The sequence below is a fragment of the Apteryx rowi genome, unplaced genomic scaffold, assembly GCF_003343035.1.
Source record: "Apteryx rowi isolate R43461 unplaced genomic scaffold, aptRow1 scaffold_24, whole genome shotgun sequence".
Taxonomy (NCBI): Eukaryota; Metazoa; Chordata; class Aves; order Apterygiformes; family Apterygidae; genus Apteryx; species Apteryx rowi.
Window position 1 is genome coordinate 4,754,280 of NW_020448752.1, and position 18,971 is coordinate 4,773,250.

General features: G+C 40.7%; 2 protein-coding genes across 3 annotated transcripts in view; both read left to right on the plus strand.

Moving 5' to 3' along the window:
• The window catches only part of LOC112966230 (heat shock factor protein 3), a 20,661-nt gene extending 16,652 nt beyond the window's left edge, over positions 1-4,009 (plus strand). Inside the window, exon 14 of the mRNA XM_026066114.1 lies at positions 560-4,009. Within this exon, the coding sequence (XP_025921899.1) occupies positions 560-696 (137 nt within the window). The 3' untranslated portion in view covers positions 697-4,009. The remainder of the gene's footprint in view (positions 1-559) is intronic.
• On the plus strand, positions 808-18,413 carry LOC112966231 (V-set and immunoglobulin domain-containing protein 4-like). Of its 2 annotated transcripts, XM_026066116.1 has the most exons (11): positions 808-892; positions 5,568-6,616; positions 7,477-7,740; positions 9,114-9,470; positions 10,116-10,397; positions 10,743-10,811; positions 12,099-12,176; positions 12,253-12,321; positions 13,164-13,277; positions 15,143-15,164; positions 16,290-18,413. In XM_026066116.1, exons 3-11 carry the CDS (start codon positions 7,686-7,688, stop codon positions 16,492-16,494), a joined length of 1,251 nt encoding a protein of 416 aa, XP_025921901.1. In that variant the 5' UTR covers positions 808-892; positions 5,568-6,616; positions 7,477-7,685; the 3' UTR covers positions 16,495-18,413. The 2 variants fall into 2 exon arrangements, with proteins under 2 accessions (XP_025921901.1, XP_025921902.1); XM_026066117.1 differs by lacking the exon at positions 15,143-15,164 and having other exon boundaries at positions 16,290-16,408.
• Positions 18,414-18,971: the final 558 nt, after the last annotated feature.

The window sequence follows — 18,971 nt, forward strand, 5'->3', positions numbered from 1 at the left end:
CTGTGTTTCTTGTACGTTCTATTTTGTGTGTGTTCCTGTGTGTGCTAATACATTTCCCAAACCAGGTTACTAGAAGAGCTTTAATGCTTTTCAAGGAGTCTCATTATGCTGCTGATGATGATTCAAAAATAACCGAGGTGCTCAGGTTAGCCTGGCACCTGTCTTTTGGAGCTGTAAGCCTGAGAAAGATGGAAGATTAGATTTATTCTTAACCCATGTTCAACATACCACAGAATCAAAGCTTTGGGGAATGGGACTGACTGCCACTGACAGTGCAGGGCCAGGCTGAATTTGGGAGTTTGTGCATTGCCTGTATGTGGGCAGTTTGCTGGCTGCCAGCCTTCAGATATAGGCAGTGAGGGGTCTTAATATTAAGTGGTTTTCCTAGGTGGTGTTGTAAAAGCCCAAACTACTGTACTGTGAAGTTACTGAGAGGAGAACTTGTAGTAGAAGGCTCCATAATTGACAACTGAAAATCCTGATGGATTGTGTGCTGTAAAATGGCAATTATATCTTTTCAGACACTTTAGGAACCTGCTGTATTTTTAATTTCAAACAGGTGCTGGAGTAAAGATCATCACTGTGCCCCAAGCTCAGCAAAATAAATGTTACCGCTGTTACAAAGGAGGAAGTATTCTTGATACTAGAGGAGATAGAGCACGGCCATCCCCTGAACAATATAGGAGGGCCACGTAGAGACAAATCAACTGAAGTGAAAGGGAGAGCAAGATGAAAGATAGGACCAAAAGAATTCGAACAAAAGTTAGTGAAAAAATCTGGATGCCGTCAGCTGCGCTGCCAAGGTGTGGGAAATATCTGGTCCCTTTGATAATTCAGAGTGGACGATGGGGCTCTGTGAGAAAATCCTGGAGGATGAAATGGCATTAAGTTGGTAAGTGTGCAGAAGTTTTTTGGGTGCCACAAGCTCCTTGGTGCTTAATTTGTTGTTGATCTTGAAGAGCCCTGTATTCAAGCAGATGTCTCACGTGTCAGGCCCTTTGTGTGGGGGTGTTTGGATGATGGGCAGGTGAACAGAGAAGTGGTAAAGTTGCATTCTTTTAAGTGGATTTTGTAGAACTACCCAGCTCTTTGGTTTTTAATCCAGAAAAAATCAAGTTCTGTCTTGAGACACCGTTTCCAAAAAGCAAAGAGGTGAAAGAGGCTGATAAGACTTGCACAAGCATTTCCTGCTTTTTCTTCAGGACTTATTTTGTGAAAACTATAGTTTCCTCTTGCAAGTAGCAGGAATAACATAATCCCATCCTGCGTCTGCAGTGTGATGAAGGACTAAATTACTAGTATATCTTTCTGCACACTGTTTGTTGAAGCTGTGCTGAGTGAAAATGTCACTGCCTAGGAAAAATCAGGAGAACAAAAAATTTTAAATAAAGGGAAGCATTTGAATTGGTGGGGTGGAGGGAGGAAGTTCTTGGAATGAAAAATTCCAATTTTGTTTTAGTCAGACTTTGAAAAGAAATTAAATAGTTTCAGATCACTGTAACAGTATATTTTGATTTTTCTTAACACTTTTTCTTAAAATGAGCACCCCTTATCTGAAAGGCTTTTTTGTTTGTTTTTGACATGGTGTTTTTCAGTAGAAAAGGTATTCTGAATCCATTTGTGTTGGGGGCCCAAACCTATCTTACTTGATGTCTGAATTCAACAGATAGGCAGGAATATGGCAACACTGTTCTCTCTGAGCACATGGAGACCATGTTGTTAGCTTTTCCCCGCTACCCCTTAAAAGTCAGTGGCACCCTGAATAACAGGAGGTCATACTGCTTATTAAATTGTTCTGTTTTATGTCTCAGTGAATATTCCTCCTTCTCCCAGTCACTTAAGTGCTAGGGCTTCTAAGGAGGGATTTTGGTCTGTCTGAAACTCAGAAATATTAGATCCCTTTCTACTGACACGTATGAATGCTTTCATTTATGGTTAGATGCTTTCCCTTTGTCGGGGGTGGCGGGGGTATTATTAACTCTGGGTTTATTGCAAACAGATTTATTGAAGATGGCGATACAGCATAGTCATAGGGAGCGAATCTTACTGCACATTTGTTATTGCCCGAGTCTCGGTTTCTTACCACTCCCACAGTTTCTTGTCAGAGGTTCTCCTACCTCCTGGAGAGTCACCTGGAGAGGTGTCCCAATGCAAGGGGACATTCACCACCGTGCAGGAGAGCTCCATGGGCTCTAGGCTGCGGCGCTATTTACGGGCACGGAGTTTGACTCATGGTCATATGATATTTGGTGTGGAGATGTACCTTTTTTGCTGATCTCATGCCATGTTGGGGAAAAGATACCTTTTTGCTGGCCTCATGCCGTGTTGGGGAAAATATACCCCTTTGGCTGACCTCATGGCCATTGCTGGCCTCACCAGTTGCAACCAGTATGGCCTAGTTCCTCCTGGTCAGCCCTGGGCGCTGTCAGTTGTCTGTGGTCAGCTGGGCCTGAGATTGGGGGGGGGGGGGTACTTGTGCTCGGCACACCCTTCAGCTGCTTTGTTTGTTTGTTTGTTTGCTTGTTTTTCTTTTAACTGACCTTTTTGCCAGAAAAGAGTACTGGCTGAATGTTAAATACCAGAGATGTATAGAACTGTGGAGACAACATATCCAGCTTGCTATGGTAAATGCTGTTTTCAAAATTACTTCAGATTGCCATAGGGTGTAAGACAATGATTCTTTTAGTGATACTATAACCTTAAATAGGCCCTTCTTCCCCAAGCTTGGCTGGGATAATGAGGAACTTAAGATCAGCCATTGGGACATCTGGGCAGAAGGGAAGTTAATGTCTTCAACTGATCCAGTACTTTGGCACTTCTGTGTCAATTATCTCAAAGACCTTGTGATATGATCAAACTGGACCTTTTTTTTTTCCCCTCTCTCTCTCTTTCTCAAGCTGGGATGAAGGCCATATTTTCTTAAATTTCTGCATTATTGCTTGATAAATAAGGAAGAACTATGCTGGGACTTTTGTAATGGCTGAAACCATTAGCTTAGCTGTAAAACATACAGAAATATTTGTTATAAAGGACTATGTTTGTTCTGTGAAAACCACGCTGGAATTTGGCTGTGAATAGAGCCAATAGACAAATCACTTGGAAATTACAGTTGGTGTAGAAAGTGGACTTTTTCCTGGATGTGGTTGTTCATCAACAGCAACCTGTCCCAAATCTCTCGCCTCCTGTCCACTACTTTTTTTTTTTTTTTTTTTAAATAAGGTATGAGATATCAGCCCTGTTGCAGGTCAAAGGAGGTTCTGCGCACCCAGCAAAATTGTTCTTGAGACTGTTGTGAGGACAGAAACACAGTCTGGCCGTGGTTACTGAACGGGTCTTCATTTTTGCAAAAGGTCCCTTAATGTGCAAAGACTGAGATATGATTTTGGACCTCTTTTTGCTTATTCTGAGAGTCCTGAGGAAGTTGTCTCAGCCTGAAACCATACTTAAGAATGACACTCAAAAGCAAGGCATAGGGGGATATCCCAGAGCAAACAACACTAAGTTGCTTTTGCAATGTTGGGATGTTCAGATGTTTGACATATTGTCAGTAGTATCTGAATGATTGTTCATGGCCAGCAGTGCTCAAGGTGGAAAGATGAATCCTACAGGAAAGACTGAGATTACAAGTCTGTCTTGTATTCAGCGTTGGAACTGAGAATGCATGGACAATGCTCACCAGTACTGAAGAGAAATATGACATGGCGTTAACCTACTAAGACCTTGCTAGATATTGCATGAACAAAATAACTGAAATCACTGAATAACAAAAGCTCTGTGATTGTCAGGATGGAGAACAGTTGCTGCGTTGAATGGAGTGACTCCTAAATTGGGGGGGGAGGGGGGAGGGTGAAATAGAAGAATTCTGGATGCAATGGACATGTTTCCTTACTTTTTTGTTTTTGTGCAAATAAATACTGTCATAGCAGAGAGAGGTTTCCATGTATCTGACAAGCAAGCACTCATTAGAAAGCTGTGTCCTAGTATTTGCTATTAAACCATTTGTAATGTATCTGTGTGTGTGTTATAGATCCCAGTAAAAAGGGCGCTGAGTCCATAAGGTATTGACTAAAATATCATTTATTACAGATAACACAAGAAGGAAAAAGGGCATAGCACAGATAATCTTAAGTCCCTTCAGATGCTGGGAACCCCAAGTTGTAAAGCAATAGATGGACCTCTAGTCAGGGCATGGCATGCTGTGCAGATCCCATCCATGCTGAGGTTCACTGGCACCGTTATCTTTAGAATTTTTTTATAGTATTTTCTTAGAAATAAACAACTCCATTCATTATTTCTACTGTTGAGTAAAAGAATGGTCCTTCTTCATGCTGCTTCACTTCAAGATAAAAGACAAGGACACCCTGGTGGTGTCATTGCCAGGTGCCAAGTGGGAGCTGCCTACATGCTCCTGCCTTACAATTAGCCAGTTGAGTTTGTCCTGTGGCAAAGTGATATGTGTAGCACAGCCCAGGCCTGTGCCTACTCAGGTCAACTGTTATGTGAATCACTAACTCTTCCAGTTAAGAGCGCTTCACCGCTGCAACCTGATGCATAATAAGTTAGTTTTACCAACGCCCACAGTTGCTTCATTATAGCGCAAGTTTCCTTCCTTCTCTGGTGTCAATGCTCAGGGCCAGTGCTACTTGCTTCTGGTTTTAGTGTGCTGTATCGCAGTAGCTGGGGAAGGAAGGATTGGTTTTCCTTGACTTCAGTGTGGTAAGAATTTACAGAACACACCCAGGCATGACAAGCACAATGTGAACAAATGAAAAGTGCCCATCACATGCTCCTTTCATCATCAGTTTTCATACTTTTTCAGACTAGCACTCTACTCCCATCCTGTTGCACCTTAGCCATCCATATGTTATCTCATATTCCTTTGTACTTGCTCACACAGAGCTTTCCGGAATAGGAGTTAGTCCTGTGACTTGCAAAGGCAAGGATAACAAGCCATGCAATGCCTATGAGATGTCCTCAGCTGCTTGAAGAGAAATACCACAGTCCAGTAAAAGTTAAATAAATCCTCTTCTGCAAGTTCATCCAGAGAGAGAGAGCTCAGCTCATGATGGTCTTCCATGTTTTCAGTAACTTACTCTGATACCAGTCTTTCCTGGACTGTATGATGCTACCTCATCCAGTTCCTGCTAAAAATACTTTGCTCTCTCCTAAAAAAGGATTGCCATTTTGAAAAACAGTATCTGTGTGATTACAGTTCTCCCAAGCAGAAGCAAGAGACATGACTACTACCAAGCTTCATCTCTGTGTACAGGTGTCTGTACTTAAGTTGCATCATATAAAGGACCTGAGAGATTTCTCCTGCCCGTGTCCCCACTAACCAAAAATGTATATATGTCTGTATATGTACACACACATGCCTTTTTTTTATCAAGCAGTGGTAGTTCTCAGTCTAACAGTTTCAAGGATGACACATACACTGCTAGCAGTAGGTTCCCTTATGACTTAGTCTGAGTCAAGCTACGCTTTTGCCTTCCTGCCCAGACAGCCATGGAAGCAGTTTCATTAATTTGAACTTAAGRTGTTCTTTTCTCTTCTTTTTTTGAATCAAGAAGTATGTGAACACTGCAACTGGCACAAACAGTTTGTTCTCTCAATCTCAGTGACTGCAGACTGGAATTGCATCTCATGAAAAATTTCTGATGCAGGAAATACAGGGCTGTAAAGAAGAAGCATGTGAAAGCAGGTCCCAAAAATCTCTTGGTAACTAACAAACATTTTTGATTTTTTTTCAAGTAGGACATTTGCAGAAGTATATAGGCTTTAGGTTGGCTAGGTGTCCTCTAATTAAAACTGCAGACGTGGTAGATTATAAGAAATGAGTTGAACTGTTGTTTCTCCAGGCTGTGACTACAACAGGTTATAAAGATTTTTTTATCCAAATAAAGGCAAGGAGATTCCAGAGTTGGAAAACTAACACCTGTGTGTAGTAAAATCACAGTCTTCAGGGGAACATAGATCAAAATATTATAACCTGAAAAGAACCAAATTCAAACTCATACCAATAACATTGCCATAACTAGATCAATATTAATAACAAATAGTCAAAACATTATACATATATGTATATATGCTTTTAAGCACCATTATTATGTAGGATGAACTATCAATGACTCTAGAAAAAGAATGCATGTAAAAGCAATCATACTGAAAGTAAAAACCAGGAAAGAAAAAGGAACAGGATAATATCAGAGGCCCAGGGCTGTATATACAAATCTCCCGTTTTTAATGTAAAACTACGTAACAACCTAATGAAGTTGCCCATAAATGCTAAGGTAGGTGGAGCTGTCTTTAAGCTGTATATAAGATTACAACAAGCAAATTTTCCCCATATTTCCAGTACTTCAGAATCAGGTATGCAGAATTGATTGCTCTGGTATCATGTACTGTGATTCTACAGATGTAAAATTGTCTTACTGTCATTCAAGGGAATTATATTTTAGTATTTGGTCTAAGATTTTGTTGACTGTGTTTTATTAGTCTGGCTACTTGCCTTTGAGGACTGGAGGTTGAATACGGACATAATAATAGCAAAGTGCTCACATCAATTTAACTGAATACAATGAAGCATTAAGCCTAAGAGATTTACGTCACGAAGAAGGTAAGAAAAATGTGGAGCTATAGAAAAGAGAAACAGGCATGTAAAGTCTCTTGAAGATTATGCTTCAGTAGAGAGTAGATATTTCTCCTAGACAGATCCAATGCTCAAGTTAATAACAAAGGTTAAATTCTGTTTATCTAATTGACTACATTCCATTAAAGTTCACAAGTCATGATTTCATAGCCTCAGAAACTTTTTTTTCCTTTTTTTCTTTCTAGGTATATCATTGTTTACCTGTTTCCAAAGTAGTCCATAGGGAAATCCAGGTGCATATGTCCCTAATCTATACTGTTAATTGAATGCAATTAATCAATTATTCAACAAAATAGATAAATTGCTATGTGAGAAAGGAGAATCAATCTGTGATAGAGAGTGGGATGGTCAAACCAGGTAGTTACAGTTTCTGGAATGATTTGTTTTCAGATTTATATTCCTAAATTCCCCACCTCTTAGATGAGGTTAGTATGATATTTTTTGTTTCATAGTGGTAATGTAAAGATTTAGGGTTGATTTTTAGGTTGATAAATATTAATTTAAATTGCAGTGGTTAGTTCCATAGAAAAGCTGATAAGAAAATGAATAGTAAGGACTATTTGCTTCTCCTAATCTTGAACATTTAGTTCTATAATAATGCTCTATCAGACCTTCTTATATGTAACATGTATATTAAAAGTTTTTATTTAGAAAGCAATGCAAGGATGAAAAGAGGAGGAAATAGGTTCTCAGGAATAAAAAAAAAAACAAAACAAGGGAAACAGTTATTTTAAAATGGAGTTTAAAAAAACAGAGGGGAAAAGCAAACTCAGTAGGAAATATGAACTAGAGTAGAAATAATCTTTCTTCTTTTCATCCTCTGTTAGGATTTCTTTTCTGCCCACACCTCTGACAGTCATCACTAAAACACACTCATTTTGTGAAAAAAGAGGAAGGAAAAAACGATCGGCAGCTGTTCTGGATTTTAGATGACAAAGTGAATAAAAAAAGAGAAGCCTTGCTGATTTACTCCCTGATCTCAAGAGAGCAGGTCTGTTTTACTTGAAGGGAAAAAGAAGCTGCAGTCCTGGAAAGGATGGGAATGCTGGTGAGAACTGTTGTGCTTATGAGTCCTCTTCTTTTCTGCAATGGTGAGTAATGAAAAAGCTTTTATGTTCAGAGGAAGCTCCTTCCCTGACCCAGGTGTATGTAGGGGAATATTTGTATAGGGGCTTCAGGAAAAGAAATATGGCTAAAAAAGCCAACTTCTTTGCATACTTCTGGTTTGGTGTTCAGTTGCTTCAAATCTAGTGGCTGCAGAGTGTAACGGTGCATGAAGCGTATGAAACGCTGCCCAATACAAAGCTCTTGTATCTAACATAATGAGTTCTTTCAAAGGGCATAGCAAGCAGCACAGCACTGGACATCTGGTTAGCCCTGATGTTCCTCAAGCTAGAACCAAAAGGGACTGCCCAAGGTCCTTGGAGAGTTTCTGCTCTGGCTGGCATGTCAGCTTCCAGAAAGCTCACTGCGAAGAGAAGCATGAATAGCTGTTAAAACTGAACACCAGCAGCAAGGGAAAAGACATATTGCTGTAACCACAAGGCTAGAGACACAACCAGACACCCAATTCATCTGGGTCAGCTCCTGGTCTACTTACTCTCTGCTTGCATGAAGAAGAAGGAACCTGGCATTTGAGGTTAGATTCACAGAGCCCTTTAGTTTGACCTTAGATGTGCCTCCATATCATCTGTAGGATGGCACCAGCAAAGGGGAGGTTTGGAAACCAGAAGGAAAGGTAAAGGTTGATGTTGCCTGAAAAGGTGTCTGTGGAAGTATAGGTTCACCCCTAACAGTAAGGAAAATGGTTTGGGGAAACCTTTTTTTTATGGCAAAATTGGAAGAGTTTTAGACTTCTCTTGTCTATTGCTTTAGTTGCTTAAATTCGGGGTGGTATGGAAAAGYAAAGAATGATTGTTTAGACAGTAGGAAAGAGGAAGCATAAACCGTGTCRTGATTTGCTGTTAACATGCAGTGCTTCCCACAAAAGACCTGAAAGTGAAATTAAGTGAAAGAAGGATAAATGCTAAGTGTGACTGGGGAGCTGTGGGACTTAGATTTGGTGACAAACTGCTTCCCTCAAGTTTAAACCTACTAATTCTGATCTCATGCACTGCCKGAGGCTGAATTTGGCTCTTGTGCTCTGTCTGGTGTTTACCTGCAAACACCAGACAGAGCACCACAGCCAAATTCAGCACACATGCCATATTTCAGTTCTTCTTGCAATCAGCTGTCTCCCATCTGTCATCTTCACACTGAGTTGCTCTTTTGTTAGCCCAGCCCCTGAAAGACATTCCTTCACTCTATATTGACTGCCAGTGTTTCTGATACGGTGAATTCCACTTGCTGATGCTCTCACCATTGTTTCATGATCCAGGAGCTGCCTTCACCATGGTAGTGGAGTTTTGTTTGGCTGGGTTTTTTTGGATTTTCTTTTCCTTTTCTCTCTCCATTTTTCTCGCAGCTCTTCTGGACCTGGCTGGCCCCAATGAAATTGAAGGAGTATGGAAGGGATCTACCATCTTGCCATGTAGCTATATGCCTGTGAAGGACTTTGTGCAGCAAACACTTACTTGGACTGTGGTACATGACCAAAATTCGGGCACCATCTTTCGGAGGGACAGCTCTGGTGATCACATTCTACTGTCTGAGTACAGAGATAGGGTCAGTGTCCTGAAGAACTCTCCAGGGAATGTGTCTCTTCATATTTTGAGACTTGAAATCTCCGATAGGGGAACCTACACTTGCCAAGTCACCTGGAGAGCCAGCAACAACAGCCTGATAACAAGAGAGATCACCACCAGAGTTGAGGTGGTTAAAGGTAAATCCAAAAAGGAAGCTGTGCAAGAGTGGAAGTCTTTGTCATTCAGAAAGTATTTAGCTATTTAATAGACCATGTAGCCAGTGATCACTTACTTCCAATACAGGAAGCTTTTGTTGAGTGGAGTCTGACTCCTCTGAGAAGCAGGAAATGGGTCAGGGAAGGGAATTCAGGCCCATGATACTGCAGTGTCTGGTTCAGGGATTGGGGGAAAGTTTTGTGGCCTCTCACTTACTAATTTGTCCCTGACTCTACTTGTATCCGATTACCCAATGTTTCTGTGGGATCTGCAGCAGAAAGGAAATAACTAGGATATTGCATTGCTCTTCTTTGACCAAATACCATTGTACATCCCAGAACTCCCTTTATTTGGGCAGTGATGATTTATAGAGGAATGGAGATGGCATCAACACAGCAGAAAAGGTCTTCAGTGTAGGAGTTGCAATGGGTGGCATAACTGGTGTAAAGCTGTCTGTAGGGACAGGAGAGCTGAGCTTAATCTGTGCAGAGGTGACATAAGAGTGGTGCCTCTGTTCCTTCTGGGAAAGGGCTTAAACCCGGCAAGTGAACTGCCATAGAGCGTCGGGAAGACTTCTGAAACAGCCAAGGCCAGTGTGACCTGAGCCCAATCTGCTTGTCTTTCAGTTGCAGTGACTAAGCCCATCATCAGGGCTGGTGAGCTGGGACTGATGCTCCCAGCAGGAGCCAGGACCAGCCTGACCTGCGTGGCCAGCGGATCCCCACCCATCAGCTACCGCTGGTTCCTGGGAGAGCCAGGAGGAAAAGCTCAGTATCTGAGCAGTCAGGCCGAACTCACGTTTGACAGTCTGCGACCCTCCGACTCRGGGAAATACTACTGTGAAGCAGAGAACAGGGTTGGGGCACGCGTTGCCCGGCAGAGCGATGCCGTAGAGCTGACGGTGAGAGGTGAGTCCCCAAACTAGAGCTCGTCATTGCAGCTGCAGGAAATGATCAAGGCAAACGGTTTCCCCTTTCTGTACACAGATCAGACAATTAACGCCGAATATGCATTGTTATTTTTGGAACAGTTGCGCATGAGTGCAAAAGAGTGTACAGCAAAGGAATAAGAATTAATTATGACCGTGCCTGCTTTCTAACACTGCTAGCAACCAGTCCCCTACCTGTCTTCTAGATGGTTGGTTGGCTTTTCACTGTCTTATAGGTCAAGTGGAAAAATTCTCCTGTATTACTGCAGCAAAAGAAACCATGGTCAAACTCCTTTTTTGCCTGTCACTCTTGTTCAACTTGCAGATCTGCCCACAACAACAGTGGTTTTTGCGAGTGATGTGGGAACCCCAGAGAGATACCACACAACCACAGGTGAGGGGTTAATAGCAGTTATAGCTGATGGCAAGAACAAGGAGTCAGTTGGAGGGTTAACACCGGTGTTTTGCAATGGGTTTTGTTGCTGAGGAACACTCTTTTGACAAAATATTATTTTTAGTCTGTTTGCCTCAGTTTTTAATCCAGCTGTCTCTGAATACAAAGCATCCTACTTTCCTAACTCTCCAATCTGTGGAGGGCTTTTTGCTTGCTTGTAGGGGGTTTGTATCCAGTCCTTTCTGAGGTCTAATAAGAGGCTGAGGTGGTGTGTCTAGTTGTATGTATATGTGTGTTTTATGTGTTGCCACAAACTGCTTCATCCTTTGGGCTGATTTTACGCTGGCAGCGTTTTGAGCCTGTATTCTCTACAGCCATCCTTGAGAGACCAAACTTACAATTTCCATGGTCTATGTGGGCTGTCGGGTAAGGATCTTGGGCACTGGATCACCTTTTCTTCGTGGGTTTTGGGCTTTCGGGTTGATTCTAAGTGCACTCCCACCCCAAGAACACTTTCACCCCATCCCTCCATATATATGTCAGCCAGCCTAAAGGAGGATTGTCCTTGGAGAAACAACCCAATGACTCCGTGGCTGGTGCTCACAGGTACCTCAGTAGGCCCTCAAACTCCACCCCCAACAACAGGGGTCTTTCAGAGGGAGATAACAAACACAAGTACAAGGAGCTTAGTGGAAGTTAATGGCAAAGAAGAAAGTTAATGGCAAAGAAAAATGTCAAGTTGGAGGTTTAATGCCAGCACTTAGCATTGTATTTTGCTGCTGGTGAAAAGGTACTTAATATTTTTGTTGCTTTTGCTTCAGCTTTCTGTCTGAATAAATTTGTATGTTCTGAGTGCTGCTAGAAATACTACTACTTAACTTGTAGACCATACAGGATATTCTGGAATTTGTTCTTTTTTTCTTTTAAAGGGCTTTTTGCTTGTTTTTCTGGTCTTGAGTGAAAACCACTGAAGTGGGAGGCAGAGTAGTAGTATCTCTACTGGCAGATACAGATGATACAAAAACTGCTTCAAACTTGTCCAGAAATGGTCCAAATTACCAAGGACAGTTGTTTCAAAGGAGGATTGTAATTTGCATGGTTTGTCTTTATGGATTGTGGGAATTTGGACTTGGGGTAGAGTAGATCTGCTTGTGGGAAAAAATATTTTGGGGTAATGCTTTGTCTGAATTTATAGTATGCTGCCAGCCTCACAGCAGGCTGTGTGAATCACCTTCAGCAACTAGAAACTGAGGGGAAGATGTTGACCATTCTTGACTATTCTTACAGAAAAGAGCCAAACAGAGCTGGTGTTCAGAGGCACCTCAGTAATCCCTGGGACTCCACAAAGCTCTACCACTGTGGCAGGTGAATATATATAGCCCTTCTAGAGTTTGCCTAGTTTCACTGCATTGTAAAGGTGATGGAGACTGTGTTTTTGCAGATCTGCCCCTAACAGTAATGACTTCTGAGAATGATGTAGGAAATCCAGGAAAGAATCATACAACTAAAGGTAAGTGGAGAACAGAACAAAAGCTAAGAAGATTAGGGACCCAAACTGGCCACTCGGTCAGTACCTTCAGCCCCCAAACTAATGTTCTGCATCTTGGATGCAAATGGTGCTCTCAGTGTATTTAGATTTTTGAAGCGCTGACCTGTTCCTCTTTCTTATCCCAGTCATTGCTTTTTATGATGTGAATGTTTCATGGTGGCTCTTGAAAAGACTCTGGATGTAAGAAAAGATACAGTTTCACAGTTAGTGGTCACAGAGTCCTTGTTGCATTCCCAAACAGTAGTCTGTTCTGGTCTTTTCTTTGAGCGTGAAAGTTGGATGAGCAGAAGAGGCTCAGTGTACAGTTTGGGCAGATCTTTCATAGTTCATCCAGCTTTGCAGTGCTGTGGTGGGTTTAAACAGTTCTAACAACTGAACTGTATCTGTGGATGAAAAGGGCTGATGGTATAGACTGAGCCCCCAAATTTCATGGCTTGTGTTGTAACTATTCTGTCCAGCTCTGCTCAGAGTGGYTCTCGCAGCCTCGGTTAGCCTGAGCATCTCCAAGTAAGAAGTTCTGCCAGTGGCCTTTATGGTCCCAGTGTCTCAGTGAGATGCATGAACAGTAAGTCTAGCTAGCTTACACAAACACACCTATTCAAAGCCAAATGACTGAGGCGATGTTAGGATAGGGAAAAGCAGGGACAAAAACATGTGGTATAACTGCCTGCCCATTGCAAAGGCTGGCTGAGCAGYCAGCCCATTTTTGCCCTCAGGGAGATGGTCAGTATCATGTAACTGCTGCTGCTATTGCAGCCCAGGAGTGTTTCTCTGTTTGAAAGGCTTGTGCTTTGTYGTTCTAGATTTCCAGAAGACTCACCTGTCCCTGTACCTGATCATACTGATTGCTGTGGTTTGCAGTGCTGTTGTTTTCCTTATCATCTTTATTATCCTTTGCATTAGAAAGCCCAAAAATGGTGAGTACTGTGTTCTGGAAAACTTGAATGTGCTGTGCATACCCAGCTTGGTTTTACCCCTAAGGGCTTTTGTGGGTGGGTGTGGTACTGTGCTCGTTACTGCCTGTAGCAGCTCTGATGGTTGAATCATGAAGGTACTTAATTGAAATATACATGAATCAGAATAGGAAGATTGTAAAGGGCAGAGAAGTCCCCTTTTCCTCGGGGTGTGCGTGGGGGGGAAATCTCATAAGTCCAAGAGGCTCTTTCAGACACTGACAAAATATGCCTTTTTAGAAAGGTAGCAATAGCATTACGCAGTCTCAGGCTGCTTTCTGGACTTGCTCAGCCCCTGCTCACTGAGACTCCGGGGATGTAATCATTTCCCAAAGGGCTTTGGCCAGTCTGGTAGGTAGTCCACAATGAATCTAGACCCTGTGGGGTGGTGACTGGCATTTGAAAGTGCCTGCCTTGAGCTGCTACTTGAGATTGAACACCAGAGGGCAGGCAATTTTCAGCAAGGGCCAGACTAGCTCAGATAACTCTGACCCAGGAGCCATCTCCTCAGATTTCCACTTAGGGCTGAATCTAGAGTATTTTGCCAATCACTTCAGTACTGCATGTGTTTCCCAGGCATGGTTTCTAGTAATTCCAGATGCCAAAAGCAGCCTCCTTTTGACACTGAGGACCATGCCTGTAACTGACTGGTTGGAGCCCACTGGAACTAGTTGCACTTGCTAGTTAGACCTTAGAAACAAAATGAGAGAGAAGCATTTCATATTTGCTGCCTCTGAGCAGGCACTGTATCAGTGCAACTCCTACAAACTGTGGAGAAAGAAAGGGGCTACCAAAGGAGGCTGGCTTGATGTTGATTCTGCTGTAGAAAATACTTTAAACTTATTTAAATTACTTATTTAATATTCATCTAAATGTTGATTTGAAGAGGAGTGTATCATGGTCTCTTTCATCAGAGTGCAATGTCAGTGTTACTCAGCTTCTTTCCTACTTTTTTTCTCTGCTCTATCAAGCTTACTTACTTGATGGTTATTTTCCTCTGGTCTTCATGCACATTGCATAGTTCCCAAACCCACATGCTCTACAGAGTTTCTTGATCAAGTCTTTTAAGGTTTTTGATAGTAAGTTAATCTTGTCCTGCTGTTTTAAAATACCTTTTGCACCAACTGCTTTTTAATATTATCCATAGTTAGTACCTAGATGAAAAAAAAAAAAGTTGTAGTTAATTCTCCTGATTTGATACAAATTCCTTGCCTATTTAATCTTCATGCATAGGATAGATATATTCATTGAATGTTTTTGTCTTCCTTACTAATATTAGAAAATGCCTGACCAAACACTTTTTGTTAAAATCTTTTCTCACTGATAATATAGCAGAGTTCAGAAAGCTTTTTTTCTCTTAAATACCAGTGGCCATAATCTTCTTGTTGTGCTTCTGTTTCCGTAATTACCTTTCTGCAACTCCTTGCTATTAATTAGTATTAATTATCAAATACTGTTTCTTCCTTTTTTCTTTTTTTTCTTTTTAAGAAATCCAAAGTAGCCTCTTTCAAAATTGTTCTTTATTGAACTAATGAATAACAGAAGTGTGGGAACTGGGAACTTCTGGTTTCTAAACTGAACTTTACCTTTGACTTTGGGCAAATTATTTTGACCCAGTTGTGCTCTAGCTGTTTGTTTTTTTCCCCCCTGTTTTCTTGACCTGAATCCTGAGAATGAGTCATCACCCACCTAACACAATCTTTAAGGTTTCCATTTTTATTCTCTCTTCAGAAGTCACTTGTTTATATCAAGGAAAGACATAGTAGAAATTTTCATTTGAGAATAAAAATGCAAATTATTGATATACATTTCTGATTGTTCTTTTCTAGCGCATGTCTATGAAGTAAAATTGTGAGTATAATCCTTTATCTAACATTCTGAGGAGGCTTTGGGGACTGTCAGAACAGGAAAAAATTGTTGCCACTTAGCTGTCAAGATGAAAAATCTCTTTGGCAGTATGGATGAGGAGATTAAAAGTTACCTCTGGTACATTTTATGGATGTTTTGTGGGCTTCCCACATCAACATATAATGTAGGAAGAGAGATCTTTTGCTTTGCAATATTAGAATCATAAAAATGAGTGGAAACTGTTCAATTACTCCTCGGCCTGATAAGGCCAAGTGAAGATTGTTGTCCAGGATAAATTCTCAGCATTTTTCCAAATGGAAAAAAAGGAATTTCCCTCTTTCTAGAGAGCCAGTACTCCTGATGCAAGAATCAAATGCTGATGTTATCCTCAAAATATCCTTGGCCGAACTTGCCTATTTTAATCATAGCTGAGGCAGGATGTTATAGCTATTTCTAAACTCAAACGTCAGCATCCTGTTCTACTTGTAACCTATGCAAGACAAGCCAAAAAGCCTAATAATCTAGCCAAAACATACAGGGAGAACCACTTATCTGGGTATAAATTAAAATACTGACAATTTGAATGTGATGATACAATGTGCCAGTGATGTTTGCCCAGACACTATGCTTCCCAAACAGTCTATAAAACAGCATGTTGAAGTAACAGTTGAGCCCTGAGCAACTGAATGCATAGTGTGATGGCATTTGTCCCCACAGATTTATCTTCATTTTAAAGATATTAATTGCCATAAGCTGCATGGTGGATGTGGGCCGCATTAAGCTCGCCATTTACTTATCCACTGTCCTCTACATCCTTATTCTGCAAAGAGCAGTTGTCTGGTTATGTCATTCCAAGAAGTGATATCGTAATTCTTGTGTTGCTTAAGTATCTTTTGTTGTCTCTGAAACTCTCCCTGAATTTGTAGCAATGTTGTTGTAATGTCCAGCATTATCCTTCATCTAGAAGCAAAGGACAAGATTCTTTCCTTCAGGATACTGTTATAACCCAGTGGCCCAGATTTACATGGCTCTGAGTCAGATCAGAATCTGGCTCAAAATCTCTTCAGCTGAGAGATGCTTTATCTACTCTACTTGCAACTTTTCTTTCATGTTGTATTTTGATTTCAGCCATAACAACTCAATGAGAACAAAGGCTTCTTCAAGGTTTGACAGTGTGGGTCATTATGAAGAATCCATCTCCTCTACTGAAAACAACTATATGACGGCGCTCATGAAAAACAACAGATCTGAAGAAACAAACCTGAAAGAAAATGAATATGATACCCTTAAAAATACAAAGGAATCTGAATATGAAGTGGGGGACACTGTATAAGAACCAACAGTTCTCTACAGGTAGCAATCCTGAAGAGCACCCTCATCCACACAAAATTTATCTTCCTGTTCATCTTTTTCTCTGAAAAATAGGTTTAACGAGCAGTTTTTGATCGGAGCCCTAAATTTCTGCAGTGAAAATGCAAACCTCTTTAGAAACGTCACAGCTGTAGACTGCTGTACAGATCTCTTGATTTTTGCTTTTCTTCATTCCCTTTCACCACCTCTGTAGAAGAGAGCCCTTTGAAAGCTAGGATCTGCAGATTTCAGGCTGAAAGCACTGTAGTAGTCTTGCTGCTTTATATGGTCAAAAGGAACTTCATTCTCTTTATAAACAATTTTTGTCTGGGTGTTGAACTGGCACAAAGTATTGCTAAATAGCCCCATTCAACTTAGTGTATTTAAAAATGCAGGAGAATGCTGGCCTGGGAAGTGGTGTCTCTCCCCCCACTATCTGCCTAGAATACTGCCTAAATGGTGGTGTTTCATTTTAAGTGCGAGACAACTGTTAAAGAAAAGCTGAAAGACAGCTTAAAGCTAGGTTAAAATCAAGGACCTTACCATGCTAAGAGCAGAAGGATGAAAAGAAATATCCTGTGAATCCATCATGCTGTACTCAGTATGCCTTTCTGCAGTACACTCACAGTAAAATACAGACACGCTTTCTAATTACAGTAAAAGCTGTCATTTTTAGAGCTGGACAGCTTGGGCCATGTTAATATTGCAACAATGCATATTCTTTCTGAAATCAACTTTTCTATTCTATTTTTTATTGCATTTTTAATATTTGAAAGAGATGAGATACTTTTCCTTAAGCTTGTGGTTAGGATTGTTTACATATGCCTAAATTACTTTGATATGAACATGGATATTTTTACATGACCTGCTTGTCTTTAAAATGTCAGCAAGCGCTTGTTATTGCAGATATCCAGAAGTTACTCATTAAGTGCTTTCCTTACAACTTAAAAGGTATGAAGGGCAAGTAGGGAGGTGAAAAGCTTTGTTATTCATAGTTTTTACTATTCTGAGTAAATCAATAATACAGATACTGCAGAGTTGCAGGAGAATCTTTTTATAATGAATAGGGCAGTGCCGTGTCAGACCAAAAGCAATGCAGACGGACATAAAAGAGCAGGTGATCTGACAGGGCAAGGTGGGGATATCAATGACACAGATAAAGATGTAGTCCCCAAATTTGCTATTAACATTCAGCAAATGTGTGCGGTGTTTTTGAAAGCATCAGCTGAAAATTCACCAGCATTCAAAAACAACATTAGGAGCCATTAGGAAAGGAATTAAAACACAACAGAAAACGTGATACTACAAAAAAACATGGAGTGTTTGCCTCTTCTGTATGCCTGTAGGTCTCTCATCTTAAAAGGATTTAATAGAACATGACCAGTGTAAAGAAGATGAATAGGCAGCATTGTTTACAGTTTCTCAGAAGACAAAATACAGCAAAAATTGGATGACGTTGGATAAAATAATCTGGTAGCAGTTTTAAAGGGAGATAAGTACTTTTGATATGCAATATATAACTGAGTGTGCAGCACATTATTGCTCATTCACTGCTATGAAAGCCCAAACTATATGGAGGCTCCATGAGTAATTAGAACAATTAATGATATAAAAGTTCATCAATGACTATTAAACACAAAGAATCAGTGATATTTTACCGGTACATATAAGTGGTCTTATACTTTTTCCCTGAACTTCCTGTATCACAAGTTTCATTTCTCTTTGTTAATAACATACGTAAAAATCAAGGGCTGGGTAACCTCACTTTCAAATGAAAAGGGAACAAATGAACAGTGTTTTTTGGTGCTAATGTCTTGGAAAAATTTATCAACATGTGCATGCAGCTTATAACAAATGTGTGGAAACAAATGAAAATCATTAAAATTCAGGACTGTGAAGTTAGAAGRTTTTGTTATGCTTCTTATTTTGCCTATAAGGCTGGGTGTGTGTGAACATCTGCATGTGCCTAGAAATTCAGCTCCTAGGTGCTTATCACATCCCTTGACTTGAAAGCAGAGGAATTGTGCATCTGCTGAAGTTTGGGATATGTTGTGGATATTGTCAGGTGACATTTGTAGACTGTAGTCAGCCATAGTTGAGGAAATAGAAGATGCAAGAGTTTCTGCTAGTCCAGTTTGAGATTAGGAGTTAGTGAAATGAGATGTTTAGCATGTGATTTAAAAAATGAGTCTTATTATGGAGAATGAAAAAAGTCAATGAAGTCTTACTGGTGTTTTTTCCGAAGGAGGAAGGTGAATAGGGAGGGAAAACTGTTGCATCCATACTGCAAGGCACACAATTATCACTAAAAGGGTTTTCTAGAAGGCAAAAGAAAAATCACGACTGGACAATGAGATGCAATTACAAATCAATGCTTGCAACACTTTCTGGGTAACTCTTGCATTTTCTTGCCTTTCAACTCTAGGTGAGGTTGCAGTTTTTAGAACCCTGCAGTAATGT